Source organism: Ambystoma mexicanum, chromosome 12 (assembly GCF_040938575.1).
Source record: "Ambystoma mexicanum isolate Mex_15411 chromosome 12, UKY_AmexF1_1, whole genome shotgun sequence".
Lineage (NCBI taxonomy): Eukaryota > Metazoa > Chordata > Amphibia > Caudata > Ambystomatidae > Ambystoma > Ambystoma mexicanum.
In genome coordinates this window covers 1,065,440,153-1,065,455,185 of record NC_090936.1, presented here as the reverse complement: position 1 = coordinate 1,065,455,185, position 15,033 = coordinate 1,065,440,153, and the positions used below count along the sequence as shown (strand labels likewise).

Here is a 15,033-nt window from a genome sequence, read left to right as displayed (position 1 = left end):
CCGGCACCCTGTAGCCGCTCCGAACTTGTACCTGCAAAATAAAAAGACAGTTAGAGCGCATCGTGAAGCAGGCAACAAGCGCTTACTTACGTGCTTCCAGGCGCTTCTATTCATCACACGGGCTCCATCTTCAACTCACTTCAGCCCGTCATCCACCATCGCCGGAACCCTGCAAAACAAGAGACATCATTACTAAAGACTTTTAAAGACATTAGAATTACTCGAAACTTACCGTTCGTGCAGTAAACGACGGACAGCAGTCCTCTGAAGTCAAGAGGCCTGCTCCCCTTATCCAGTGAAGAAACTGGTTACAGCACCCTGCCCCGAGGCAGATGGAGAGCACGGCGTTCACTTACCTAAGACATCTTACCCTTCGAGTCAGACATACAGTGCACAGAGGTCCAGCCCAAAGAGCCAGCCGTGTGTTACACATCACCTTTGAAGATACGGCATACGCCCAGTCAAGACCGGCGCCTCTACGGGAATCAGGTGAGCGTTACAATGGGTCCTGAGATCAAAGGACTCCCATCCACACTTTCCACAGGGATGGATTCTGTCTTGCAAGACCGTGGAATACCGTAAGAAGAAGCCCAGTGATTGTCAATGAAATTCCCGGCGGCACCACAGTCAATAAGAACCGGAATATCTTGTAGGATTTGATCCCCAAAGGCTAGAGATACCTTAAGCACCACCATGGTATTATCCGAGGGATTAGTGCACATAGAGGAGTGAATAATTTTTGAGGAACCTTGCTCTATCTTAGGATCCCAAACCGTGGTTCCCCTTACGGCCAGGCGCTGGCGTTTCCCGATCTCCTTGGTGGTGTAATTGGGCACTCCTGTACGGTGTGGGTATTGGAACCACAATACATGCATAGACCAAGGGATCTCCTTCGAATCCATTCTTCGGGAGAAAGGGGACCCCTGGCCGTGGTACCCAGTTGCATAGGTTCCTCAGCAGGAGAAACCCGTGGAGAGGAAGGAAGGCTAGAACTAGTAGAAAAACGAGGCAATCGTCCTTTCCTTCTTTCACACATGCGTTCCTTCATTCGATAGTCAATTTGAAGAACCAAAGCGATGAACTCAGTCAGAGATGTAGGGCGTGGGACCCTGGATACTTCATCCTTTAATTCTTCTGACAACCCTCTCCTAAAGATCGTTACCTGAGCGTCGTCAGACCAGGTAGTTTCACTGGCCATCTGTTTAAACTTGGTTATATATGCCAGTATGTCTAAGTTCCCCTGCTTCAAGTCCAGTAAGTGTTCCTGGGAAGCCACTCGGATTTCTTGTCGGCCAAACATCGTACGTATACTATTACAAAAAGCCATATAAGAGTCTAATATGGGATTGTTGCTGGTAATTAGAGGTGTAGCCCAGGCTAATGCTGGACCAGTCATTTGGGATACCATGTAACCCACGCGGTCCCTATCAGTATGAAAAAAAGCATTTTTGAATGCAAATTGTACGGTACCGGAATCTAAAAATTCCTTCACCTTGTGTGGATTCCCATCGAATTGTCCTCCTGGAAGGGGTCCTGGAGGGACCTCAGAACAGTGAGGAATACGAGAAGCAGCAGCATGTTGTGCTACTTGCTGACCTACCTGTTGTGCAGTCTGTTGTGCTGCCTGCTGTTGATTTTGCCTTAGGGCAGCATTCTCCTGCTGGAGTTGCTGAACCTCAGTGGTTAAGGATTGAACAGCAGCAATTAACTGTTGGATCTGCTGTTGTTGTTGGGGATTCATTTAGAGAGATTCCTCAGCTCTTTGCTGTAATAACTAAAGGCAGTAGCTTCTGAACTTATCGGGCGTTGCTAACTTTTATAATCAAGACAACCTTGTTTTCTGAAATGATTCAGCCTTTATATATTGCAACAAAATGGGACGTAGAATCTCCTACCTGAACCTGGATGAATGGTTGGATCCTTTCCAATCGGGTATAGGAGGTTTTCAGAAAGAAGTGTGGAATATCAATCGGTTTCCCAGCAGATTATAGAAATCCCCCTGGAAACCCCTCCGGAGCCCAGTTTAAACACTTGGCCACCGGAGGGATAACAGGGAAACCCTCACGGGGGAAAAAACCCTGGGAAGAGCTGCTGGGGAGCGTTGTTTAACCGAGACGGGCAGGAAGGGACTGGAGATCCGTCTCGAATTTCTGATGTTTCCTTACTTGCTGTTTTGATGCTGAAGAGGTATTGAAAATAAAGACACAGGAATCAGCTTCAGGGTGGAAAGAGTAACAGGACACAGCCAGGAGTACTAGTGTACTGAAAAGATCGAAAAGTACCATAAGAATGTCTAGACAGAAACGTCTAGTATCAGGGAAAGAAGAGTCCGTATGTTCTCAATACTGTAGAGGTAAACACAAGATTAGAAGGGATACAGGTTGAAGGAGAATAAGACAGAAAAAGAGGATATGTCCCTTACGTGTAGGCATACAACTGTCTGAGGCAAAGAACCGGCTTTTCGAATGTAGAGGACTGAGCTGTAACAACAAGTACGCTACTTAAACCGTGTAGAATATAATGGATACTGGCAAGAGAATGGAACTAGATGGAATGTCTACCTGCCAAGGGAACGAAAGACCAAACCGTGATAAGTCGCGCACAAAGAGGGCGTATCTTGGAGATTTCGGTTTCAGATGCCTCGCTCTGGATATTTGCTGAAGGCTGTAGGTAGGCAGTAAGCGTTTGGGTACTCCTATGAGAGTAGCAACGCACTGATCCTCAGGATCTCCCGGCTGATATACCGAAGAGGAAGTGACTTCCGGATCCTGCGTTGCTCGAATAGGAGGAGCAACTAGACCGTTGCTGGGTCTTCTGTCACACCCTGGTGCGGCCATCTTGAAGTAGGTAAAAACGGGATGATTCGTCTTCACGATCATAACACTAGTGTCCATGGTGAGTTCTTTCACCCAGGGGGAGGTTAGGTCTGTACTTGGGTGGGAGGGGAGGGAAATTAGAAGATAGTTCATTTCAGAAGGGTTGAGTTGCAGGAAGTGGGAGGCCATTCAGGTGGTGATAGTAGAGAGACAGCTTTCGAGGTTGTGACGGTATGAGGTTGAGGAGATTTGGATGTATATTTGTGGGTCATCTGTGTATTGGTGAAAATGGACATTGTGGTTGCAAAGGATCTAACCGAGGGGTTCAACATATAGGTTTAGGAGGATGGTAGATGAGGGAGGAAGTTTGACTAGGGTTGGATTGGATCGTTAGGAGGCATGGAGGCAAAGTGTGCTCTGTTCTGTCCTGTCAGTGAGGAAGGAGATGAAACCATTCGAGAACAGTGTCTGAGAGTTTCATCCTTCGGCATAGGATATTTAGGAGAATGGTATGGTCGATGGGGGTCAAAGGATGTGGATAGGTCTGTGAGTACAGGTAGAGCTGTTTGTCATTTGTCAGTGATGTTTACAGGCACTCAAGATGAGAAGTGTTGTGGTCTTGGTGCTGTGGCTGGGTCGAAAGTCTGATTGGAAGGAGTTTGTTTGAGCTGATGTTTTAATGGAGTTGTCTCCTGACAAAGCATTATATGATTCTGGTGTGTCACAATAGAAGATTGATGGGATAGTAGTTGTTAGGGTGTATGTCTTCGAGGGATTGTTTCTTGAGAAGGATGGAAATGTGTCCTCTTTTGAGTGTGGAGGGGATTGTGCAATGGTAGCGCCTGGCACTGGTGGTGCTTTGCCTGTGAGGAGTCAGGGTGGGGATGCAGTAGTATGTAACGTAAGGTGGCCATGTGGCATCCAGGAATGTGCTAGTTTTGCTTTGGATGCGAGTTTGATGAAGGTGTCTTGGTTGATGGGATCGAATGTGTCCCATGTGTTGGGAGGTTTGGGAGTGTAGGGTGGGAGTTGGACTGCAGAGGGGAGGGCTTGTCTGATGATGTGTATTTTAGAGTTACAATAGTCCATGAGGGAGTTACATACTGCAGTGGATTGGGTGTGGATGGTGTTTTGGAGAGTGACTTGACGAGATGGAAAAGTTTCTGTGTGCGATTGGTGGCAGCTAGGAGTACATGTGCTGCTTTGGTTTTGCGTATGGCCATTTTGTATTTATTGTGGCAGTGTGTGATGGGGGGCCTGGTGGCAGTTTCATTTCATGAGAATGTTAAGGGAACACACTCTGATTGGCCAGGTTCCTTTCTTTTAAATTGGGTTTTGATACTTGCCTTAGGGATAAGTAGTGCTTTGGCCAGCTTCAAATAAATCTGCAGCCATTTAATTCCAATAAAACAACAGGGAAGCTGGTGTCACGTGGGATAAATTCAAACCATCAATCATCAAAACTCACTACTCAAGCGATCAATGGGAATGGCACCAGCAGAAACCCCGAACCAAATAATAAGAGACAATATTTAAGCAATATGCCCCGAGCTGCGCGGGCATTACTGCCTCAGTAATGCCCCCACGGCAAGTGGCATATTGCTATTAGTACCCCGGCCCACATGGCCGGGCTACTAAAAGCATCTTTTTTTGTCCCAAAATGCTGCTGCGTTTCGGAACAGAAAAAAAAAATTACAAAGAAAATGGTTGCCAGAGAAGTGAAAAACAGAGTCCGTTTTCCCTTTCCATGGCGGCCATCGGGAGTGGACGTGCTGGGAACAGAAGTGTTCCCAGGGCGTTCGCTCTCGGGAAAAAAAACAGATAAGAAGGTAAGTGGGGTTGGGAGGGAGGAAAAAGAAAAAAAAGAAAAAACATACCTGAATCCCCGGCGCGGGACGATGGCAGCCTCCAGCCGCGTGGGGGCTCGGAGTGGGGATGGCCCCGCTTCAAGCCTCCTCATTGGCTGAGGGGCTGCCATGCCCGCCGCCATGGACATAGTAGTGGAATCACGGCCGAGGGATTCTTGGCTGGGTAATGCCCCAGCGAGAGCCAATCAGAATGTGTTTTACATTCTTGTTAACTCTCGCCGGGTACTAATTAAGCAATATGACCCTCGCGGCGGGGGCATTACCGACTCAGGTAATGCCCCGGGGCCCATAGTTATAGGCCTGAGCGAAGCGAGGGCCTTAACGAAGGCCCCGGGGCATTACCTGAGTCGGTAATGCCCCCGCCGCGAGGGTCATATTGCTATTAGTACCCCGGCCCGCATTATATGCGTGACCGGGGCACTAAAAGCATTTTTTTCTGTCCCGAAAGGCCGCGGCGTTTCGGGACAGAAAAAAAAAAACAACCAAGAAAATGGCCGCCGGGAAAGGGAAAACGGGAGTCTGTTTTCTCTTTCCGTGGCGGCCTTCGGGAGCGGATGTGCTGGGAGCACAAGTGTTCCCAGCGCGTCTGCTCCTGAAAAAAAAAGAAGCAGAAGGTAAGTGGTTTTGGGAGGCCGGAAGGGAGGGGAAGGGGGAGAAAAAAAAAAACAACGTACCTTCGTCCCTGCCAGGGGGCGATGGAAGCCTCCAGCTGTGTGGAGGCGCAGAGTCTCCACACTGCTGGAGGCTGCCATCGTCCCTCACCAGGGACGCAGGAGCAAGAAGGTAAGTGGGGTGGGTTAGGGAGGAGGGAGGGAAAAAAACAAAAAAAGTCCCCAGCGGGGGGCGGAGGCTGCCTCTCAGCCGTGGGGAGGCTCGGAGCAGGGATGGCCCCGCTTCGAGCCTCCTCATTGGCTTAGGGGCTGCCACGACCCCCCCTCCCCGCCGAGGACAAGGCAGCTGGAGTCCCGGCCGAGAATCGAAGGATTCTCTGCCGGGTAAGGACCCGGCGAGAGCCAATCAGAATGCGTGTTGCATTCTGCTTGACTCTCGCCGGGTACTAATACCAAAAATAGATTTTAATGTATAATGATGTTAATAAATACTAAAGCATAAAACAAAATCAAATCATTGCTAATAGAAAAACACTTATGCTAAAAAACATCTGCATTCATATCTAAATGCATACTTTTTTAAACAAAAATACATTTTTATTTAATAATGATGCTAATAAATACTAAAGCATAAAAGAAAATCAAATCGTTGCTAGTAGCCATTTAATCCCAAACACGTTGTGTGATCTACATTATTAAGTTATGGCGGGTGGATCCCACTCATCCATCTGAATCAAAGCATGATGTGCATGTGCTCATCCCTGTACCAGCTTCTTGTACCCATGATGCATTGCAGAGACTTCTTCCTTGCCGGTGTCTCACTGGAAACCATGGTTCCCCTCGTAGATAACAATCCCCATTGATATTACCTCTCGAGTCACTGTGAAAAGTCCAGGTTTTCATGCTCGATCTGTGAAATTAACCTCTCTTGACCTTTGCCCTGACGGTACCAAGGGACCTTATTGTCCACTTGCACATCATATGGAATTGGCAATATTTCATGGATTGATTTGTGTCTTTTTAGGGGGACAAGGGAGAGCCTGGTCTAGATGGTGACGTTGGACAAAAAGGTGACAAGGTAAGGTATGAAGTCAACAACTGAAAACAATTTAACCCCGAAGTCCTCTTTCTGTTATACAGTTCCTCAACTCTGGCAAAAGATACTTTTTCTTCTTTTGGGGATTTTTTTCTGAAAACATTTCTACCACAAGGTAAGGGCTAGGATGCTCTTTACAGCGATCAGGATTACATGCATTCCACCCACAAAGCTCTTCATATTGATGGACATTGGGGTATGCAATACCCCATTTCACCAAATTCAGGGGGGGTGCTCAAAAGCAGACATGAGGTGTTTGAGAGAGCATGGTGATCGAGCTAGACACTGGAGTTTGTAACATCACGAGACACAATATTTCCTGAAATTATTGCAAATTACACAATTCAAGGCACTTTTTTACAACTAGTTGAGCTGAAATTAGACCTTTAGCATTCACTGAACTATGTATTCAAATAGCAACATTATTCATGTATGTGTCCACCAGAAAAATGAATGTTCCCATCAAATATAAATTGGGATCATTTTTTTTAAAAACTGTCTGCATGGCAGGTTTTTCTTTCAGTTGCCGAAGAAATGAGGACCCTGGGAAAGTCTGGGTAGACGTTGCAACCATAAGAACCCTTGTCCGGGTCGAGTAACTTTCGTTATAAATAATGTTTTAGAAAAGCTAATGGCATATATAAATACATTGAAATCCACACTTTGGTCCTGGCTAGTTAGCCAGGTACTTGGAAGGAGTCCACATGTCAATACATGCATTAATTCATGAAATATAATACTCAAGTTGTTAGTATCTCATGACTTTTATTTTTTTTTGGTGTTTAGTATATTTTCTTTTTTTTGGTAACTTCTGTTTATTGGAGGATTTTTGCATAAACAACATATTACATGATACACAAAGAAGAATACATTTCCCAACTCAAATTGAAGAAAAACATTTCCCAAATCAAATTGAGTGATCCCCCTGGACCTCCCCCCTCCCCTCGTACGTATTGGAGGTCGCCGCCAAAGTCCTTCATTGCCCACTGCGGGATGCGCCAGCGTGGCTTTGGGCAGAGTCAGCATCTTTTAAGAACATACCCGTAATCCTCCCACCCCCTCCCCTAATTTATAACTTCTAATCTTCTACTACTACTGCTGCGACAACTCGGGATCTAGGTTACTGTCGTTGGTGATACTATTGTGACGTTGCCGTGTGACGTACCAGATCACCGTCTAAATATAGTATCTCATGTCTTTGTATTCATATGTGATAAGAAACAGAACATGATTTATAGTTAACACAAACATAATGAACACAGGCAGAAAGCATGCAATTAGGTGCAATGCAATTTTGGACGATGTGTCCATCTTCAGGGACCATGTTCTGCCAGTCTGTGCTCAATGGGCGTGTATCTTCAATACCGATGTCAATACGGTCTGCCGTGAAGCGTAACTGTCCTTTGGGTTCAAGATATGACGCAACTAGATGTTCCACATTCTCCAGACTAGAGACAGTTGGCCACCGTAGGTTAATAGTCCTGCAGTGTCTGTTAGTTTGTTTCCACCATTAGTTTAGGTCACAAAGAGCAGGAGCAGAGAACAAATATGGCATTGATGACTCCTCAATACAGGCAGACATAGAAAATCGTGCTGCCGGGAGACAGTATGAGAAGGAATAATTATTTTTGTTGATTTCAACTTTGCCTTGTATATATGGTTGAGACACCATGGACAGGACGCCATTAAAGTTTGGCCCATCTTTCAGTCCTCTGTTCCTGTGGATAGACAGGCACCATGATTGCAATTGCTCAATTCCATGGGTTCAGGAGGAGAGGATGGGTCTTGTTTGCATACAATCCAAGCTAAAGACCCTAAAAACACAAAAGGCCTACAACATAGAGGCCAGGAGGTCGGACGCTTTGATGTGGTCGTAAATACTAGCCTTGGCCAAACAGGTTGAGACAAAGATGGCATCAGTCAGCTAGAGCTGGCCAGGAGATTGAGTCTGTTGCGACTTTAGAGTTGGGTGTGGGTGTTAACCACCATGTGGGGAAGGGCACTGGCCCGGTTAAAGCTTCCCGCAGTGCTCCCAAGAAGTCACACCATGCATTAACCCCGCACAGAAAGGGAACGATAAGTTAACCGAAAGGTGAGCAGAGTAATCTGCACATCAGGTGGTAGAAATGACTGCACAAATGAGCTAAAGCAAACATGGTGTCAAAAGCACGAATCCCCAATAAAAAAGAGCCATTAACGACGATACACATGAAACAAAAATGCTACAAGGCCCCGAAGGGAGGAAAGCAGTTGGGCATGATGGTGCCAGTAAAAATAAAAGCATGACCATCCTGCAAGTCGAAGGTTTGACGAAGATGCCCAAAATGCTGAACACTTAGATATCGGCATCTCCAAAAGGGAGCATATCTCTGTAGCCAGACAACAAGCACACTGGCTGCCTGTCTGCCAACACATCCTGTTCAAGACACTTGCCATCACGCATAGATGCAGTTACCATGCCGCTCCTCCCTACCTTTTACACAGAATCCTCCTGCTGCCGGCGGGAAGACCCATTACAACCCCTTATGCCAGTCTAGTGCCGGTCCCAAAAATTAAATGTGCAAGAGGTGGTGGCGTTAGCTTCCCATTCATTGCCTCCAGACACTGGAACTCCTTGCCTCACATCTCGCCTTCCGCAAGGCTATCAAAAACAGACTGTTTGTTAAAGGTTATTCTGTACTACCGGAGCTCAAATGTAACCCTGCAGCTAGAACGATGTAACCCAGAAAGGCGAGTGTAATCAAGCCTCTTACCTAAATATTGTGAATAATACATGTATGCAGGCCAATGTAACCAATGCCCAGCTCTGTGTTGCAACTAAGACATCTTCCTGTAACAGCGCGTTGATGCCCCTGGGCTGTGTGAGTGCTTTATATATATGAATAAATAAATATTCTTAAGGATGACAATGAAGAATGAGGAAGACACACATGTGCCTGCTACAAATGGCTGAAGGTTCTGAAGCACTGATGGATACCTCCTCATCATGCTTCATGCAATTAAAGGGATATTAGGGCAAAATTCATCAAGTTTGAACAAGCCTTGCAAAAACTAGCACAATGAAAAAAAGTACTGACACAAGAGAGACTGGCTGCAGCAGGTCCATCGACACAGACTCCTGGAGCCCGTCCAAGAGGGTATGAATCCATACCTCTATCACCCCTGCTCTAATCGGCTTACACTGCCTGTATGGCTACAACTACGCAGACGACACCCAAATCATCTTTAAGATTCCAAAAGACACATCCAACCCCACCACCGCCCTCTTCCCCCAACCCACCCCTTGGCGACCTCCCTACACCCTCCACCCCACCTCCAACACAGTAAAGGACCCAGAATGCATCATAGACGCAGATCTGACACTTTCACATCACATCAACTCTGTGTCTAAATCATGCAATCTACACCTATGCATTCTCCGATGCATCTTCGCCTACCTCTCCTATCCTCATAGACTTGCTGCAATCATGACCATCATCCTCTCTCGCCTAGACTATGCCAACTCCCTATACCTGGGTGCCCCAGCATCTTAACTCAGGAAACTCCAACAGATCAACAACACTGCAGCCTGGCTCCTCCTGGCATTATGCCCGAGAGAGCACATCACACCTGCCCTCTGTGCCCTGCACTAGTTCCCTGTCAGACGACAGTCCACCTTCAAGGCTATGTGCATCACCCACCGTGCTCTGCACAGCAGAAGCCCAGAATTCCTGCAACACAAGCTCACCCCCTACAGACCCAACAGAAACTTGAGATCAGGTACAGTTCCCCTCTTGATCATCCCTTCTGCTAAATTGCTCAGCATCAGGGAATCCTCCTTCTCCGTCCAAGCACCCACAATATAGAACTCTATCTCTCTTAGCATTCGACGCATAGAGCATCACTTTGCCTTCTGAAAGGCACTGAAGACTTGCTCTTCCCACCTGTGTTTTGAATGACCTAACCCACCCCTCGAGTAATATTTGCACACCAGGGAGGCAGGTAGGGGCATCTCTGAGTCACATGAGGAGACCCAAGAATGCTCTGAGCTCGCAGATAAAGTACTCTCGTAGAGCTGCACGACAGCACTGGGACTCTGTCAACAAAACAAGCAATCAGCAATGACTCACAGTTACGCATGGCACTCCATCTTGATGAAGATAGCTGCATCCCTCCCAAGGCACAGTCACCTACCTGCAAACAGCTGCAATCACCCGCTACTCGATTTAATTTCATCGCAGGATGTTTTTTCACTGGTTTTTTACCACAAATATTTTAACAAAAAAAACTCATCTAATTTTTTAGGGGGGTTGGAATAATATATATTTGGGGTGTGGGTGTTCAGGATCGTATAACAAAAATTAAAGTGGAAGGGGGTTTTGGAGGGGGGGGCCGCCTAAAAGAAAAAAGAAAAAATTTGATGAGTTTTTTTCATTGAAAAATCTGCAGTAAAAAACCCTGCGAAAAAACATCCTGCGATGAAATTACATAGAACCGATTTGAAGGGCAGTACTCCACATCATAGCATTGTGAGGGCATTCATTTCATGACACAGGAGTGCAGTTACCATTTCTGGGATGCAGTATATATAGTATTTCCTATCATAATACATGTACTGTTTGCGAGGAGCTCTATACCTCTTGGAACAGTTTTCCTGAAGGTCTGTATTTTTTAGGGCACAGTATGCCAGTTATGTGTGTAGCGTTCGTCCTGTACACAGTTCTTCCAGTCAACAGTTTATCCATTGACAGTGTTTATCTTGGCCATAGCATTCTTGCTCTAAATATTCACACACTATTTCTGATGGACATCCTATCTCAAGACACAGTCCTTCTGATAAGCTTCATATTTTATGGCTAGTTCCTTACTATTCTAGGTGGGCATTCTCTCTCCTATCACAGTTTTTTTTCTGATGGCATTACTGTTTATGGCATGCTGTTTCAGGGTCTTTGGGGGACAGTATGTTTCCAGGCGCAGTATTCCTAAGATGCTTTTTTTTAATTTAGTTGTCTATAGTGTGTGAGGCAAGTGCACATATCCAATACCATTCCTTAATACCCTCAAGACAACATTTAACATGAACAAAATATTCATTAGTGGCACACAGTATTCCACTTGGAAAATATTCTTGATCAAAATATTTTTTCCTGGGCACAATATTCCTCCCTATCCCTGTCCGGGAATCATGTGTGACACAGTAATCATCATAATATCAGAGATCTCTGATTGCAAAGTGACAGCTTCCTGTAATGAACAAGCACCAAACAATTGCAGCAGACAAAGCTGCTGTACTGTCATTGTGCTTGATCTGTGCCAGGTGTGAATTCTTTAGCACACAAAGCATTGGGCACATAGATAAGAAAGGGAGTGTGTGGGCATCTTAAACACATGCACAGGGTTTAGTCTGCAAAGATGATTAACAGGTGTCTCATGTCTACAGGGGCTCCGAGGATTTCCCGGAAGAATGGGAGCGCCCGGCGTGGAAGGAATAAAGGTAAGTACTTTTGACAGCATGGACTGGGAAGGTTGTTTGTGGAATGAAATTTGAAAATGTTGCTGCAAGTTATGCAGCGCCTTTGGATGTATTCTCCAATTTTCAAAAAGGAAGAAAACAAATTGGGCCTCATTACATGTTTGCCGGTATCCTGCCTGCGGAAAACTGTAATACTGTTTCTGCCACTTGGTCTGCCGGACTTACTGGCAGATTCCAAGTTGCAGAAACGCCGGGGAAAACCCCATTCCATTGGCCGGTATTACCGGCACCAGTACTACCAGGCTGGTAATATCAGAAATTTCCTTCAGAGTTTGAGGTAAATCCGCCAATCTACCGGCAAACATGGAGTGTGCTGGTGTGGTAAAATGCAGGTATGCAGTAATACCGGCACGTTAGTACGGCACCGGCACACTCGTAACGGGACCCATTGCATGTCTGTGTCCACTTGGTTATAACGTTGGGAGGAATCTTCAGAAGGTGTTTTAGAAGGAGCTGAAATTATGTCTTCTGTGGTTGGAAGGGTTTGTCCTTTAAAGTGATCAATAGACTGTTTTCCGGGTCTTGAATTTTCTCAGAATATGCCAGCGCTTGTCCTGATGGGTGCAAGTAGCTTTTAACACATGTATTGTGCTGCCCAGAAAGCCTGTACCCGCTGTGGCCTAGCCTACATGCCAGATTAGAGGAACAATATGCACTCGTCGTTATTGCTACTTTATATAAACAACGAGCTAGCTGATTCTCCTTCGATGCATATCTCCCAGTCGCAAATGCCCAATACTCTCATTTGGCACCTGTGAGATGGGCACCGGGGAAGTGACGTTGCTTCGGCCCTCAGCTAGTCATAGGGTACAGAGCGCAGGCCCCTCCCTCATGGTCTTCGCCCACTTTCAGTTCTCTGATGGTCGAGACCGCCCTCCCGGATGCGGCTCATTGCCTGCATGCCTGCCCCAAGCACACTCTACTCCCAGCACTTGCCTCCTGCCTGCAAGCGCTTCCCAGGCCTCTGGACCATCTTTGCACCACTGCCCGCACTCTTCCTAGCAGTTGGTGGCTAAAATGGAGAAGGAAGAATCCATTTTCTCCAGCGGCTATTTTGTTTTTATTAATTTTTTAGACTTGTGAAATGGGCGGGTAACATTCGGGTTAACAATTTTTAAAAGCAAGCTAGGGTGCTAATAGCTCTAATTCCCTTAGTGAAGGGGTGTGGGAGGGGATTTAACCCCAGTTACGGTGCCAGAGCCCAAATTAAGGTGGTCATTTATTACTTTATCTTTCTATTTTTCATGCAGGCACATTTTTGTTTGACAAATACTACTTTACCACAAGGCTGGCAGGGCAGAAGTTGGTACCATTAAAGTATTTTTGTCTTCCTTGTCCACACAGGGAGAAATCGGCGGACCTGGAAAACTGGGTTTACCAGGAGTCGACGGGCTGATTGGACCAAAGGTGAGTGGTGAAGCATTGCTAAGAGAAGAGCATCTTTGCTGAACCTAAGGACTACTGAGGCATAAGTATGAAAAAAGAGATTTAAAGCAAATGTGCCCAGAGCAGTTGTCAATTGTGTATACTGCTTTTCCTCCCAACACTATAGCCATTGACACCGAGCTTCTAATCTAAACTAATCTCTTGGGGGCTGTTAAATGCACCCAGGCTCAGCCATGGAGCAGCAGACATGCTCACCATTCCAAAGATACCCTCTGCTCAGACTGGACATGTGCTGCAATGCCAAGGAATGAGCTGTCAGTACATTCAAATTCCCAAACTCGCATGATATTCATGACTGACCCCCACACCGGAGAGATGTCCCTTTCCCCAAGTATTGCAACGTTTGTATTCATATGCAATGGCCTAGTTTCCACAAATTGTGCATAGTTTTCCTTCCCCAGCAGGAATCCGGCTACATTCATGGAAATGAATGAAGGACTGACGGTCGCCATATTTGGCAGGGCTGCCACCATTGCAGAGCTATGCCCATGATGGAGCCTCCCTGTATTCCCTACATGTATCTGGTCAACGGCATGGCACGCTGTGAAAATCCAAGATTCCCATACCTGTCCTGGAAGGCGTGCATGAATCACCATGTGCCACTATAGATCAGAACTGCCAGTAAGCCTGTCTCTGGGCAGAAGCGTCATCAGTCACTCTCTGACCAGGATGACTCCTGGACGATCAGAATGATTCCCAACGCGATATTGAATAATGTGTAGCAGGTGCGTTTCTCCTGGAATGCTTTCTGCTGTGGTCAGATATATTTTCAGAAATATTTCAGAGGCATTGTAAAAGGTTTGTGGGGTGTAGTTCTGCATGAAAAGTAATGCAACAAATCAGCAAGTCCTTCTGAAGTTAAGAGGATCCGTAGTGCAGGTTTGTGATTCAAACATAGAACTAGCCAGAGCAATGCAAATAGCAGATGAAGTCCAAGACGGCTATGCTACTTGCACAGTAATGTAGTGATGCTGATCTCGGCTGATTGGCAAAGGAATCAGCAAAATATATTTCTCTGTGAAAATCGGGTGGGTGTGAGAAACGTGGCTGAAAGAAAGAGGCTAATTTGAGGGCAAAATAGCACATCAAATTCACTGAGATCCCTTAAGAGAATTGCCTTGCATTGGCACGACATGAGAGGGATGGAGCAAAGGGACAAGACAGTGGTTTAGGATGAGGTGATTAAATAGATGGGAGGGAAACTGAAATCCGGAAGTGACACTGGGCGTAGTTGGTGATGCAGATTATCATGATGGCAGAGGCGAGACCAAGATGGCGCTATAGGTGTTACAACATTTAGCTGAAATGAGAATGAACAATATTGGACAGTTTTATCGATACAGAGCTCTGCAACTGTTGAAATGCAGCCCCGTGCCTCCGAGTCTCTGTGGAAGTACTGCAACATACTGCGATGCAGCAGTCGTGGCTCATTGGGTCTCTGTGGAAGTACTGTAACATGCTGTGATGCAGCAGTCGTGGCTCCTTGGGTCTCTGTGGAAGTACTGTAACATGCTGTGATGCAGCAGTCATGGCTCCTTGGGTCTCTGTGGAAGTACTGTAACATGCTGTGATGCAGCAGTCGTGGCTCCTTGGGTCTCTGTGGAAGTACCGCAACATGCTGCGATGCAGCAGTCGTGGCTCATTGGGTCTCTGTGGAAGTACTGTAACATACTGTGATGCAGCA

At 46.2% G+C, this 15,033-nt stretch overlaps 1 protein-coding gene across 1 annotated transcript in view; it reads left to right on the top strand.

Annotated features, from left to right (window-relative positions):
• The window catches only part of LOC138514720 (collagen alpha-1(VII) chain-like), a 1,453,166-nt gene that overhangs the window by 1,247,861 nt on the left and 190,272 nt on the right, over window positions 1–15,033 (top strand). Inside the window, exons 90-92 of the mRNA XM_069630120.1 lie at window positions 6,320–6,373; window positions 11,811–11,864; window positions 13,248–13,310. Of these exons, the coding sequence (XP_069486221.1) occupies window positions 6,320–6,373; window positions 11,811–11,864; window positions 13,248–13,310 (171 nt within the window). The remainder of the gene's footprint in view (window positions 1–6,319; window positions 6,374–11,810; window positions 11,865–13,247; window positions 13,311–15,033) is intronic.